A 16,009-nucleotide genomic window follows, 5' to 3' on the forward strand; every position below is an offset into this window, starting at 1 on the left:
ATTTTTTATTATTTTTCACGACTTTTTTAGAAGTAATTTGAATATGTATCTGGGTCCAAGATAAATCTGGAACCAGAGATTCAGTGTCACAAGGACCGCTTGATAATTCATAACCCGTGGTTAAATCCTTTGATTTCTTCCACAGGGTCTCTTGAGTTTTTTCTTTACCCAAACCACTTATTTAGTTTCAAGTTCTCTTTATACTCACATGAATGATAGTGGTGGATTACAGCCTAGCAAATTAAATTTTTCACTGCCTGAGTCCATCTCGAGTATTTTGTTGTGTGCATAATTTTCCCTAAACTCTTCAATAAGACCAGTCACTATTCAACAGCTACTCAAATGAATCAGGAGCGTAACAGATCCCTTTAGAAACTAAGTAAAACTAGAAAAAACAGGTGGCAATACCAGCCCTAACTTTCTTTTTTTAGTTATTATGGATACCCTCTGCTCTGATCAGTGCAACCTGCTTTTTCATTTTTGTTTCTATGCTTGTGCAGTTGTCATTTCCTCTGACTTGTCTGACTTTTCTCTCTGCCAGTTCTGTTACTGTTTCTTCAAATTGAAACAGTTCTCTTCCAGGCGATCAGCCACTTTTGATTCTACTTTGTTCTCTGCTTAGTCAATATTGGAGATTTTTTTTTGAGAGATGAATTTTTATAAAGCAAATTAACACTTCTCAAATGTGCATCCAAGAGGGAAGAATCTTGATCTAACCACAGAAGTCAGATATTCCACTTTCCTGATAGTGGTAGAAAAGAAAAAAAAATTCTTTCCATGCAGTTGGTTTGTCACTTATCTTTTGACACATAACTGAGCTAGATATCAGCTATTAGTGGTAAACTTTATTAAAGATAATGATCACGCCTTATTATCTCCCACTGGAAAGGCTGATTTGCAGGTATCTTACCCTAACTGAGGTAAGTGGTTCTCCAGGTGGTCTCATACCAGCAGCATCAATATCATCTTATACTTTAAAACAATACAGATACTCAGGCCCCACTTCAGGCCTGCTAGATCAGAAACTTTGGGATGGGGCTCAGCAGTCCGTTTTAATAAGCTCTTGAGGTGATTCTGTCGCCCTTGAATAAGACAGACCAACAGTAGAGAGCCTGAGGACATTGATTTGATTAGTGATCATACCTCTTGTGTGTGATCTCTCAAAGTATCAGTTAACTCCATTGTGAAAATTAGAGGTAATATTAAGGTAGTTTTAAAGATGAAATAAATACTATGAAACAAGCTGTTCATGAATTCTTAAGCTCTGTGTAAATGTTAGTTGCACACCTACACTAAAGTGTTTTTTACTGGTTTGACGCTTATTCATAATGGTGACTTGAGTGGCTCCTTGTTCACAGGATTGACTTTAGTTTTTAAACCTGCTTCTAATTTGTGGTGCAGAGTGAGTTTATGGAAAGTATGAACTGGGATTAGGAGGTCTAGGTATTATGGTAAAGTCTCTGTCAGTGCATGATGTTTCTCTCTGCTTGGTTTTCTTCGTTACAGATAAAGGTAGCACTCTCATCTGGCACTTTTAAAGACAATAAGATAGTATAATATTCTCACTATGTTTTAAGAAAAAAGAATGAGATAGTAGAATCAAAGCACTTACCACAAATGCCTGACATATAGAAGACACTTCATGGCAGGTATTCATTTGGATCATTTATATAACCAGTCTTTTCTATATCTTTTCTTATTCTAATTTTTTCTTGGATTTTGAAGTTGTCTTAAATCCTGACTCGTAATTTCCAAATTTCTGTCTCTTGTACCAGATGCTTGGTACTGGACCAGATATCTGCAGGGAGTAGATCCTTGAACCCCTCAAGCACTGTTTGTGTTATTGTACTTTGAGAATCACAATGCGAGATGTCAATTAAGTATGCCAGCTGGTCACTGATTTCTCTTTCAGACAGGTTCATAAACTGATTTATAAGAGGAACATCCATTTATAATGTGAAATAGAAGTGTTAAATAGCACCTTCCTATTTTTTCTATGAGAAATTTTTTTTTTTCAAATTATGATCATTAGTTGATTCTTGACACAAATTCTGAGAATCCTGAGTGAATTCTGAGTATGATCAAAATGTTTAGTGTCATCAGGTTACATTCTCCAGTCTAATATACTTACTCCTCACTGTAACTGTGTATTTAACACACGGGCTAGGCTTACTTCTATCCATGAATAAGACTACAAGACTGCTGGAGAAATAAAACGTATCTTGTTTCATGATTACCCTTTTTCTAGGTTCTAAACTGCCTGACTCTGTTAAGTTTTCCTTTAGAGTATGTACATGTGTATGTAATATGTTCAGGTGATTTGGGTTAAATTTTCTTTTTATAATCAGAATTCTGTGATGTTTCCCTGATTCTTTATAATACTTAATTACTGATTAGAGTGAGTACCTTCTGCAGAAAACTGATTTCATTTCATTACATATGGGTGTTTCTTCATTTCACCCTCAGGGGGTATGTGTTTTGCAGTGCTTGGGGGAGGTCCCTGGCTGAGGCAGCGTGGTGTACGGATAAGAGTATGGGCTTTTAAAATTAGGCTGGAAATCTGGCTTTACTACTTGTAACTTGTATGATTTTTGGAGAAATTGCTTAATCTGCCATCAATTTCCTCATTTATAAATGGAGATGATAACAGTTTGTAAGGTGGATAGTACATACTGCATGAAATGATCCTATATGCAATTATAGATAACCCCAGAAAAGAATCTATGGCTAATGTAATCCAGTGTCACTCATGTGTGTCATTGCTGTGCTGATTTGTTTGGGCTGGGCTATGAGTTTCATCTGCTTTCCTGGGTTTGTTAACTTAGTTTCCAGTCTATTTTCTCATTAGTCTGTTTTCCATCTCCCAAATTATGTGTGGTACTCTTATTAAGTGTGAGTGTCCATACATAGCATTAACTGACTGGGAGTGTACATTGACTGAATTGATTGCAGAAAAGAATAGTTCTAAACCAGTGTGTTTATTGTTGGCAGTTAGAATTGGTCAGTCTTATAGAAATTCTTAAAAGACTAGAATTTTCCTAGGTTTCAAAGTTACATTCGGTTTCACTTTTTATGATTTGAGAATTCTTGGTAACAGTTCTAAGAGTATTCTGTACAGAATATGTACTCAGATTTGTGAATAATAGGAATATGAAATATCAATACTATTCAGAAATTAATTTTTTATTTTGGTCTATTTAGGAAGGCGACATGCCAATTCATGAACTTCTCAGCCTTTATGGTTATGATAGTACTAATCCACTACCTGAAGAAGATGAGGAGGAGGAGGAGGAAGAAGAAGAAGGTGAAGATGATGAAGATGCTGATAATGATGATAACAGCGGCTGCAGTGGGGAAAATAAAGTAAGGCCATACACATATTTTTATTCTTGTTGAAATTAAAATGTATTAACACATTCATTTTGATTGCTTAATTTTTGTAATCTGTTTTTAGTCTTTTTTAATTTTAAAAGTAATGTATTTAAATGTTAAAAATTAAGATATTGAAATATGTAATACAAATAGGAAGTCTTCTGTAATCTACTTCAGGGGGAGTAGTTCTCTCTGTGTCATTCCAGATTTCTTTTCAGTGCCTATTCTAAATAAATTTGTACCAGCTTTTGTAAAATAATTTTTTGAGTAATAAAGGCTACTTGGCATTTCTGTATTAATTTTTCTTATTTTGTTTCAAAATAATTTTAGATTTACAGAAGAGTTTCAAAGAGTACGAAGAATTTCTGTATACTACTCAACTTCCTCTAATGTTAGCATCTTAATGTAATTGTGGTATATTTATTAAAACTAAGAAATCACCAGTGGTACTATACTATTCATTTAACTACAGACAGTTTAGATTTCATCTGTTTTTCCACATTTAGTGTATTTATTTTAGCCTTCTAGTTGTATTTGGAGTACTGTGACCTTTCACCTGCAGTAATTTTCTTTCTATCGTAAAGAGTTGTATTTTATTATTCCACAGGAAGAGAATATAAAAGATTCCTCAGGTCAAGAGGATGAAACTCAGTCTTCCAATGAGGATCCGTCACAATCTGTTGCTTCTCAAGATGCCCAGGAAATAATCCGTCCACGTCGCTGTAAATATTTTGATACAAGTAAGTATATTAGTAACTGTATTTTGGATATGATTTTTACTGTGTAAAGTGTGACCTAAAATTTCAGTAGTTCTTTTCACTACTCTGTTTGAATTTGTTGAGTCTGAAAATCTTGCTCAGCAGTAATGGAATTTTATTCCAGTTTAGCAGTACTGGAGCCCTGTTGTTCAAGAATATACTATAATAATTATTGTGTCACCATACCTGATTCTGAGTGTGTTCCTTTTTTTTCCTCTTGACCTTTCTTTAAAATTTAGTTTGCTCCATAGTCATCTTTTTTATTTCTCTTAGTCTTTTTCTCAGTTTTCCATTATCTGCTTTTCTTTGCCTCTCAGCCTTGATATATTCATAAGCATAGCTTACTCTAATCAGCAGTTCCCAAGTTTAAAGAAGTGGTTGACTCTTGAGAGAGGAATATGTTACACATAGAAAGAATTCTAATTTTTCTAGTTATGATCTAGTTAGAGATTGATCAGTAGTCAAGACAACATTTAATGTATCAGAATATTTGTATTCTTCATCTGTTCCATAATGTTTCATTCTAAGCAGGAATCCTTACTCTAGAATAAGAAAAAGTCAACCATTAGTAGTTACAGTTTAAATGTGTGGTCTGAACTTCTGTACTTTAAAAAGAAGAAAAACACTTGAACAATAACCTCTCATGAAAATGTGGTAAATTAGTAACTGATTAGACATGGATACTGCTTTGTATGAATAACTTCTGTTACACATTTTGTTTAGAAGTGGATGTAGAGCTGCTAATAATTTATTGTGAGCTTTGATCAAAAGTATAGTCCAACTGAAAAGTGTATCAATGCATAGAGATTAGTTAGTGAAATAATTGTGTTAATTTTAAGTTTTGGGGGAAGTGTGATATTTTTCCCTTAGTTAAAACAGGAGCAAATCTGTTGACAAAGATTGCTTACAAGTGGGATACTAAGTGTGACTGCCTCTTGAAAAGATTTAGTTCATATTTCAGAGATGTATGCGTGGAAGCTATACATATACTGCCTATTTTAGTTTTTACATAGGAAGAAATAATTTCTGTGTGTGATGTTACCCTTTTGAACTTTGCCGTTTTAGAGTTGAGAAGATGCTGACAGTCTAATGCCTTTCAGATTTCTCACTCCTTTATGTAAATACATTTTTTCTCCAAAATGAAAATAAACAATAGCTTGCTGCTCTGAATAAAACAGAAGTTGGGGAGACATACATACCCTCTCTTCGTGCACTCCCACCAAAGTGATGCTGCAAAGTTCTCAGTGTCTTAAGGAGCACTGTTCAGAAACCAGTGTTTTGCCCAAATTCTCATTTTTATAAGGGAAGAAACTGAGGTCATATGATTTATTCTGTCACGAGGCTGTTGGTAGCAGAATTAGGCTTAGAAACAGATTATCTTGACTCTGAATCCATTTTTTTCCTAAAATTTTTGTAGGGAATCATTTCATGAGAATATAGTTGTCTAAGATTAAGATTATCCTGAAAGGTTTATGGGTTTTATTTTTGTTTTAACTGACAAGGTGTGTTACTTGATTTGAAATATCTTGGCCTACTCATGCAGATACTTTTTGGCATGCTTAAATATTTGATGGTAGATGTAAGAATGGACAGGATAAGCAATCATTTTATAGTATTATTGTCTTACTTATTCTAGATAGTGAAATAGAAGAAGAATCTGAAGAAGATGAAGATTATATACCATCAGAAGACTGGAAAAAGGTAGTTAGAGCCATATTTTCCCCACTTAGATAAATTAATATTTTGAAAGCCAAGTGTAATTATTCTTTTACTAGATATAAATATTCATAAAGTTGAAGTAAACCCTTTTGTGACATATGAATGTTCAAATTTTCCCTTAATATTTCCAAGTGAGAAAAAGATCTTTTCGTAAGATAAAATAATGGTATAGAAAAAACTGGACTTTGTTGAGCAAGTTGGAACTCAAAGCAAGATTAGAAATCCAAATTTCTGAACTTAGTACTAATTAGACTTGTTGGCTGCACTATACTATCACGTCATTTATTATTATCTATATATGTTTGAGAAAACAGTTGTGAAAGTGTTGGCATTTGTTAAGTAAATTTTGTTTAATAATTTAGATTACAAGTTTCTCCATCCCATATTAATGTTGATATTTATAACTCAAAGTATATTGTATGGAGAGACAGATTTGGGCTTCTGTATAATTGTCCCTAATTTCTAAAATGAATCTGAAGATTATATATTGATGTAGTCTTTAAATATAAAATTGTATAACACTGTATAACTAATCGTATGGTTAAATTAAGTTTTAAGCTGTTGCAAAGTAATTGACTTATTAGGAAAATGTATCGAAATATTGTGTGGAATTGATTAGAGCAAATTATTAGTATGGAAGAAATGATGTCATCCCCTTATTGAGATAGATGCTCTGATTTTTCTCTAAAATCTCCACTTAGTTTTTATGTTGTTCTTTTTCCTGGGTCTGATTTTAAATTTAGTGCATAGTCATTTATTTGAAAGCAGAATAGCCTAAAACATCAAATTGAGTGGCCTTTCTACACTTTCGTGATTGTTAATTTAATTAGTCAATAATTTTGAGCCTTCCCTGTGTTTATTTGTTTGTTTAGCTTGTTTAAAGTTGTCTGGATTGGGATGCCTGGGACAGACTTAAAAAGAGCTAACCTTTTGTGGATTAAAATAAGGAAAAGTCTCTAGAGTTTCTATTGGGAAGAGTGAAGTATTCAAATGAACTTGGACTGTGCTACCCAAGGATTCTGGGCTTCAGCCAGAATTGGTCTATTTAGGAGTTTCCAAAAAGATGTTTAGAAGAGTCATCAGTGTGGGTTAGGATGGTAAGGAAAGATCACCCTAGTTCACTATGTGTTAATTAGTGTGAGTGGTAATGAATGAATGATAAGACTGAAGACAGAAAAAAAGATCACAGAAGTTACTTACTATTTGTATGACCTACTTGGGCAATTATTCTTCAATACGGTTTTTTCTGATTCCTACGTAATGCAGAAATTAAGACGAAGAAAAACTAGAAACCTTGGAGTCATCCTAAACTGTTTTTTTCTACCACAGATTCAAGTTTATATATCTTTTCTCCAGTATGAATTATTTTTGTATCTGGAGTGCCCCGTAAAGTATTTGATTAAGCCTTGAATTTTATTTTTTTTTAATGCAGCAACAAAAACTCAGAGGTGGGAGAACATGGGGGAGATGGAGCCTTCATTGCTAGTCCCTTCCTCAAGAAAATTATGTAATAAAGCAGGTCACAGTAAATCGAGATTGTTTTATTTTAGTAAGGTTTTGTTGTAAAGCATTGTCAGGATTCAGAGATTCATCTAAGGCTTATAAAATAAAGTTGAAATTTTACAGAAATTAGGGAAGAGGAAACACTTTGAAACCAAATTTGAGTTCAAGTTATAGCCCCAGAATTTACTAATAGTGTGTTCCTGAGGAAATTAATTTTCTTGAGTTTCATCTCCTTACATACAATATAGGAATAAAAAATTCAGCCTTGTCCAAGTTAGTAAGGATTTAATGAAAATTTTGTGTAAGATATTTGGTACATAATATTCCTAAATGCTATGTCCCTTCCATTCCTTGTAGAACGAATTAGCAGGTGAAAAGACATCTTCTGAACTCAGTAAGAAAAGGAAGTGTCTTATCTTTATACTGGTCCAGAAGTTACCAACCCTGGCTTCATGTTAGAATCACTTAGAGAACTTTTAAATTCTGATTACCATGGCCTTCCTCCAGAGATTCTAATTTAATTTGTCTGGAATAGATCCAAACATGGATGTTTTTAGAAGCACTCTAGCCAGGGTTGATAACCTGGCTATCTATTATTCTCTGATAGGTATGGATGGGTAAAGTTAAAAGAGGCACAAGAAGTGACAGTATTCTTTTTTAATAGTGAAAGACATAAATAAAATTCCTGTATATGAGTAGAGAAAATGCATGTGGGATATTTTTAGAAAACTGAACTGGTTTTCCTATATAGGTGCAATAGTAAATTTATTGCATAGAACCTATCTTTGAAGTTACACTGGGTAAAATGAGATCCTAACATCAGTAGGTAACAACAGGGGAAAGGAGCTTTTCAGATCCTAATAGTTATTTAAACTTACTGGACCATGATTTTGTACCTTTCCTGCATAAATCTTCATTCTGAAGATGAGGTAACCATATTCTTAACCACCAGACAAAGGAGGGCCCATGTAATTAATCTTGGTCCCTATGTCTTGTAAAATCTCATCAGTGATGATCTCTGATTGTCTTTCTGAACAGTTAGTTTCCCTTAATTTGTGTTTTACTATATAGGTCAATTACCAGATTCCCTAAAATAAGATTTAATTATGTTTGGGGGGAATTACGATTTCATCTTGTATTGTTTTAATGAAAGTCAGGCACTAATTACCTATCCTTTGGTTTAGAGTTTCATTCATTTGGCCTCTGCTGAGCTTTATGTAAACCCTTTTCTTTAAAGCTCTGGTTCTTAGTCTTGAGTGTATGTCAGAGTTACCTGGATAGCTTGTTAAAACACTAATTGCCGAGTCCCATCCCCGTGATTTCTGGTTCAGTGGGTCTGGGGTGAGACCTTAGCATCTGCATTTCTGGGTTTCCCAGGTGATCCTGATGCTGCTGATCCGGATATCGTAGCTTAAAGTGGGGTGCTCTGCAAGTACCTTAGTTTGACTTCCTGCTTTTCAGAGTTATCTTATTAATTAAAAGAATTCACTTTTATTTCTTTTGCTCCATATTTTGAAGTAAACTTTGTATCCATTGTCCATACTGCATTTCACCCCATTATTATTACTAATATTTTCATCCAATCATACCCTAGCTCCTATCTATTGTTAACTCATTCATCCTCACAATACTCCTGTGAGGTAGTTAATTGGTTGTATCTGTATTTCATGACAGAAACCAGAAACAGTTAACCCAAGAAGATGGCATAGCTGGAAAATGGACATAAAATCTGTTACTAAATCTTACTAATGTTTTATGTTACTTTATTTTTAAAATAGGAGATAATGGTGGGCTCCATGTTTCAAGCAGAGATTCCAGTTGGCATCTGTAGATACAAAGAAAATGAAAAAGGTAGGTTATTGGTAAATTTACATAGCTGAAATGCTTTTGAATTGATGAACTGCTTTTATAATGGGATAAGAACATGACAGTTTGTTACTCCATTGATTTATGTTACTGCATTGATTGATTTACCTCTACACCATTATCTATAAGAAGAAATATTTTCTCTGTTTCTCCACCTCTGTGCATAGAAGTCTAGCAAATAAAGAGAAAAGTGAATGCTTCTTTAGGTATTCAATTATTAGATGACTTTAAACATTATAACTTTTTTTCATATTTTAAATACTCTGAATATGCCCTTTTGTAACCTTTATAATTTATATTTTATTTTTATTTATCTTTTTTAGAGGGAGAGGAAATTAGTTTTATTTATTTACTTATTATTTTTAATGAAGATATCGGAGAGTGAACCTAGGACCTCAGGCATGCTAAACACACACTACCACTGAGCTGTACCCTCCCCCTATATTTTAAAAGATATTTTTCTGTCAGTGAAAACTGTTGGACAGGTTTTAAAAAAAAAAAACTTGAGTGAACAATTGATACCAAAAGTTTATTTGCTTTTGAAACTTCTTATTACTAAAATTGAGTACTTTGATATTTGTGTATTTTAAATAATTTGGGAAAACAACTTGTAACTTAAATTTTACATGATTTTTTTTTCATTATTTTGTCTAAAATTCCTAAGGTAAGTCATAAATAATAAATACTTAAGCTTCCAAAAACAGAATACTTGAGGATTTTTTTTGAAGTCTATTTCAGATTATTCATTTTGGGAGAGCTCCAGAGTGTGTGTGTGTGTTTAGTGTGCAATGCTGACGTCACTCAGTACTAGAAATTTTTCTTCATTTCTTGTATTTCAGTTTTCTTTTTCACATCTCAGCTTATATATGCAAAGCCTTTGGGAGTTGTAAAAGTCTCTTGTTTTTTTTTTTTTTTAGCATTCCCTCTAAAAATGTAGCATTCCATCCAAACTTACAGTCTAAGTTTGTATCTGCTTTCACAGCAAAGCAGCAGATCAGAAGCAGTTAAGAGAACACTTAAAGGCCAGTAAATTTTAGTGACAGTAGAAATGTTTTAACATACCGTAAACAGCTTGTGTTCACTTTCAAGTTAATTTCTGCAGCATGTGGGAACATTAAAGGTACCAATATGGAGTGACCTTATTGTATATTGAAATTCTGCGCATGTTTGTGAATTCATCATAATTGTATGGAAAAATGAATGACCCACTGGTTCTTGTGTTTTTTTATATGTGGCAAATTAATATTATGGCTAAAGATAGTTTTAGAGATAACCCAGTTTTTAATCTTTATTTGAGTTTCACTTTTCTCCCTGAGGGTTACAGTCAGTCCGAGAAAAACAGCCCGTAGTCGGCAGGATTCAAACCTGCACGGGGAGACCCCTAAAGATAGTTTTAATTATCTCTTAATATGTTTTATCTTTTTAACATGTTTGTATTATCAGATATCACGGTGAATAAAGGATCACAGTCTTTTTTAATGTTTTAATTTTTGGTTTAATGTTTTCCATTTGAACATGATTTTGGAAAGCAATTATACATAATTTTTTTCAGGAAAAGCTGTGATTTATGAAGCTTTCTTACTTTGACAATTTAAGAGTGTTATAATGTATGAGAATCAAATGAGATTTAGTAGGGTGATCCTGCCTTGAAGGAGCCAACTCTGGTTCAGGCCCTTCCCTCAGTTTTGTAATTCTAGGAATTCAAATTTTTGTCATAATACCCAGAATTTGTCTCCACTTAGGTTACCCTGTGCACACAAACCGAACTCTTGTGAAACTGTAAGGTAAACCACACTGTTAGAAATAAAACTGTCAAAGGGATAGTGCTGTTTAGTACATTTTTCCCTTACAGAAAGACTTTCACAGGATATTTGTCAACAGTTTGGTGAGCACATTTGGTTTGGGTGATTTTGATAACAGCGCCACAAAACTAAAGATACTTTGATATCTGCACTGTAAGGAGTTATATGACAGACGGATTCGAGTTTTTTCATTGATACAAAGAAACCCTTATTACTGAGTACCCTGAAGAAACATTGTTAAACTTCCTCTCTTAAATTTATGTTAATTATTATTTATATTCAACATATTGTATTACAATCATTTGGTTATTCATCTTTGTATCCTAGGATAGTCTTTGTCACACAGGCACTTAGTAAGCATTTGGTGGCTAAAATTATTAAGTGGGTGCAGAATAGTGTTAACCGACATGGAGTCAGTAAACTTGGAATGGTGTCTAGGCATTTGGTTTTGGACATGTTACTTAACTACTTCTTTTTCTCCTCCTCTATAAAATAGCAATAAGAGGATTTATAGAGCCTATTGCAAAAATTTACATGTGATGTTTTTATGTGTAGCGCTTAGCGTCATAGTGTCTGGCACATAGAAAATGCTCAGTAAGTGGTATTAATATTCAGTAGGTGACTAATCTTACCCATTATGTTAGATTTTATTATTCAGATTTTCAGAAAGTATTAATTTATGCTCTTTTGCTTGCAAGTGACAAAAACTGAGTTCAGTTTGTTTTAGCAAAAAGAGAATTACCTGATTGCTTTACTGGGAAGTTCTGGCTGGTCTGGCTTCAAATATAATTGGATTCAAGGGTTGTTTTTGTTTTTTTGGTTTTTTTTTTTTTTTTTTTTTAATGATATCAGGTGTCCCTCCTCTCCCTCTTTCCTTTATTGTCAGACAAGCTCGGATGGCTACTGGGAGCTCATGACCTATATTTTTCACTGTCCTAGCCAGGAACCAGGAAAAATGAACCCTTGCCCATCCCTCTTTGCTCCAGCAAAAGTCCTAGAGAGAGCCTCTATTGACTCAGCTTGAGTCATGCCCAGCCAGGGTAATTATTGTGACCCAAGAGATGAGTGTGTACTCTGGTTTGCCGTGGTTCATTTATCTGTTCTTAGGGCTCCAGGGAGCAATGTCAGCCCTGCTCAGACTGTGTGGAAAAGATTAATTCCCAAAAAAGTGTTGGCCAGATGAAAAGCATGATTGTTCAGTTATATGGGTGTTTTATTATTTCTCTATGTACTAAAAACTGAGTGAACACTACAGCTTTGTGATAACACTGAAGAATCCAGACACTGTTAGACATCTTATAATGCTCGGGATCCCTCTTCCCAAACCAAGGATCACCTGGCCTAAGGTGTCAGTAGTGCTGACATTGAGAACCCCGGACTAGAATAGTTGAGAATTAGATGAGCTACTCAGAAAAAAAGTCAAGAGAGAGAAACAGAGTATTCCCAAATTTTCTTGCTTGTGTGACAAAAGTTTTAGAGTAAGTAAATGATGGCGAGGAATTATGAAGCAGTGAATAGCAAAGGACCATGTGAATTGTTCTTTCTCATGAACATTTGATGAATGACTGATTTTTAAGTTACTTACTGAAAAGTGAACACATGTGTTACCCTTAGTTGATAATAATACTGTTGAAAAGGCAGTTCAATTAACCTACACATAGGAAAAGCTCACTTAGACAACTTAAAATTCATGTTATTAATCACAGTGTGACCTTTTAAGAATGTGGAAGTTTCTGTTGTCAACCTCATTATTACACCTTCTGATTATGGGTCAGCATTTTCATCCTCATAATACATTGATTAGATACAATTTTTACTTAGGCATTAAAAATGCAATGATGTCCTTTTTTTAACTGAAACTGGAGGTTAATAAATTTGTCTTTTGACATTTATTCATATTCATTGGGAATTAATTTCTCAGCTTGTGGAAGTTTATAATCTTGTGGTAATTTCTCAGTTTTCTACATTAGTTGTCCCCATCCCCACCTCCAGCACACACAGAATGACCTTTGTTAAATTATTTTGAACTCATTTTGCTTATCTAACTAGCTTAATTTGATTACTTAAAATGCTGTGAGAAACACTTCCCCACTTCTCCAGTTAATTTGTGTTAATATACTGGGTGAGCTTTTTACCTTCTGAACTCTTTCACTAATTTGTAATCATTTGTAAATTATATCTTTCAGTAATATAAGGTTGATTATGGTAGCTTTTTAAAAGTTTTAATCTTTAGGCTTAGTAATTCAAGAATGAAATAGTTTTAGAAGATGCTGTTACATTTCAGTGATTGTAATCTTTCAAAATCCAGCATGTTCATGAGACTATGTAATTATAATTAAGAGTATTTTTTTCCTGTTGCTGTCATTTATGGAGGTTCATGTCATATTTACAGAGGTTATTTCTCCTCTGCATTTTAGTGTTTTATCACAATAGTGGAGTTCTTCTGAATTTCTAATGTCTTGGCATTTAGTCATTCTGCAATAGACATTTAATAAATATCAATCATTGCCTGATTTATTTAGATCATAAGTCAAAAGTCGTATTTTATTTTTAACTGGAAAGTAATTTGGTTTATTTCTAGAACCAGTAAAGGCTGTGTGGTATATTCTCTGAAAATGCTAATTGTTTTCACCTCATTATTGTTTTTAGTATATTGTAATTGCATAAAATGAAATATCATATTCCCAGGGTTAGCCTAGTCACAATTCTAGGAATTTGGCTTGTCATTTGGCGCCATCTGGTGATGTTTGTCTACTCAGCATAAATAAGAATATCTCTGTATCCTGTGGTTACTTGGGACTTCCAGGTTGATTCCAGAAGTGTCTCTCGTCTTCTCCCTAAGTTAGGATTTCCTTGTAAGGCCTTGTGTATCTCCCACTCCCACTTCAAGAATATAAGAACTGTAGTCCACTCCCTTCAGCAAAAAGAGGCTGAGCAGAGACCAGAAATGAGTAGCAGTGTGTCCATATTCACTTTATCATGGGAGTTTTATTGTATTTATAGTTTATAGTTTCACTGGGATTGTATGTACCATCATGTTAGGAAAAGAATGAGATTTACTAAGGAAGAATTTCTAGAGATTGTCCTTTGAGTTGCACTCTTTTGGGAAACAAGGATAGAGTATTTTAAAGCCTATGTGTGTGGTGGCAGGGGCTTGGGTGGGGACATTTATATGAAAACACTTAACATAGTACCTGGTATGTTGGAGATGTACCTTTGTTAGCTGTTAATTCTTTTAAGGCAAGGAACTTTGACACTGTCAGGTAAACTTTTTCTCTTAAATTCAGGATCTTTCTCCAGCTGGCTCCTTTCTGTTGGCATTCAAGTGACTATGTCTTCTATCTTTCATAACCAACAAACAAGCAAAACCAAAAACTGTCTTCAACCTGTGCTTCCTCTCTGGCTACTGCTCTATCTCCTCCCTCACAAGAGAACTTTTTAAGAATTTTCAACTTCATTTCCTCACCTTCCATTTATGCTTCAGTTTTCTCCAGTATGGCTTTGGCTTCCATCTCTGCACAGAAACAGTTCTTGAAACATTCCCCTCCTTAACAGTAAATCCAGTGCACGTCTTCAGTTTTCATCCTCCTTGCGTAACAGCAGTTACTCTCTGGAAGATCTTCTTCCCCTTGCTGCTGTGGTGCCACACTTGACATTCCTTCTGTCTTGTGACTGTTCCTTCTTAATTTTGTCCGTTTTCATCTTACTATCATTTAGAATTCCACAAGGCTCTCCTCTAGTTCCTTTCACTTTTTAAATTTTGATGAAATTTGGGCTTCAATCTTATTATAATGGAAATTCTGATGAAACCTAATGCTTTTTTTAAAAAAAGTAATGACTTTTGTTTTTATGGAAATGATTTATGCTCATTAGAATATATTTTCAAGCATCAGGGGAAAATACAAAGATGTAAGAAAAATTGCCCCAAATCCCACCACAAAGAAATAAGCAACACTAACATTTGGTTAGCATTCTTTTAGACATCCCTATTCAAAAATCATAATTTATACCTAGCATTCATTGAACCTTACTTAGTATGTGTCAGGATTGTGTAAATTGCTTTAAATTCTCACAACTGTGTGTAATACGGTTGCTTTCCCCATTTCACAGATGAGACAGAGAAGGGAAGTAACTTACCCAAGGTCATATAGGTATTAAGTGTTGCTAGTGCTGTTCAAACCAAGAGAGCTTGGAATTTGGTAAACTCAAGCTAAAAAGGGCACAAAGTGGTACCTGTCTGTTTAGACTGCTTAAATCACTGAAGCTATAAATATTGCCCCAAAATGAAGTCATGCAAGTAGTGTGACCATACTTTACCTCTCAGTTCTCAACATTTTGGCTCTAAATATGAGTTATTTGTTCAATGATACATTTAGCACAAACTGTCATTTTTGGCATTATTTTTAACATGTTTTATGAATTCAGTGTATGAAAATGACGATCAGCTCCTGTGGGACCCTGAGTACTTACCAGAAGACAAAGTGATTATATTTCTTAAGGATGCATCTAGAAGAACAGGCGATGAGAAAGGTGTAGAAGCAATTCCTGAAGGATCTCACATAAAAGACAATGAACAGGTATGTGAATAAGAAATAACTTATAATTTTCCCAAAGTAAATTAACCACATACATTTACAAGTGTAAGTGCTATCACATTTAATGTTATTCCTATACAGATGGTCCCTGACTTAATAATAGTTCAGCTTAAAAACTTTTGCCTTTACAATGGTGTGAAAGCAATATGCACTCAGTGGAAAGCATACTTTAAATTGTGAATTTTGATTGTTCCATGAGCTAGTGTTGAATCTCTCTTGTGATACGGTGGGCAGTGGCAGCAAGCTGCACCTGCTGGTCAGCCATGTGATCATGAGGGTAAACCACTGATGAGACTGTTCTGTACCCATACAGCTAGTCTGTTTTTCACTCTCAGTACAGTATTCAGTAAATTACATGAGATACTCAACACTTTATTATAAAATAGATTGTGTT

General features: G+C 34.1%; 1 protein-coding gene across 7 annotated transcripts in view; it reads left to right on the forward strand.

The window, feature by feature from the left end:
• Positions 1-16,009, forward strand: part of MIER1 (MIER1 transcriptional regulator) — a 56,609-nt gene that overhangs the window by 25,016 nt on the left and 15,584 nt on the right. For all 7 annotated transcript variants that reach the window (XM_032494537.1, XM_032494530.1, XM_032494531.1 and 4 more), the window contains 5 exons: positions 3,202-3,363; positions 3,980-4,112; positions 5,767-5,831; positions 9,131-9,203; positions 15,446-15,597. In XM_032494537.1, the coding sequence (XP_032350428.1) occupies positions 3,202-3,363; positions 3,980-4,112; positions 5,767-5,831; positions 9,131-9,203; positions 15,446-15,597 (585 nt within the window). The remainder of the gene's footprint in view (positions 1-3,201; positions 3,364-3,979; positions 4,113-5,766; positions 5,832-9,130; positions 9,204-15,445; positions 15,598-16,009) is intronic.

The sequence above is a fragment of the Camelus ferus genome, chromosome 13 (genome assembly GCF_009834535.1).
Source record: "Camelus ferus isolate YT-003-E chromosome 13, BCGSAC_Cfer_1.0, whole genome shotgun sequence".
NCBI lineage: Eukaryota > Metazoa > Chordata > Mammalia > Artiodactyla > Camelidae > Camelus > Camelus ferus.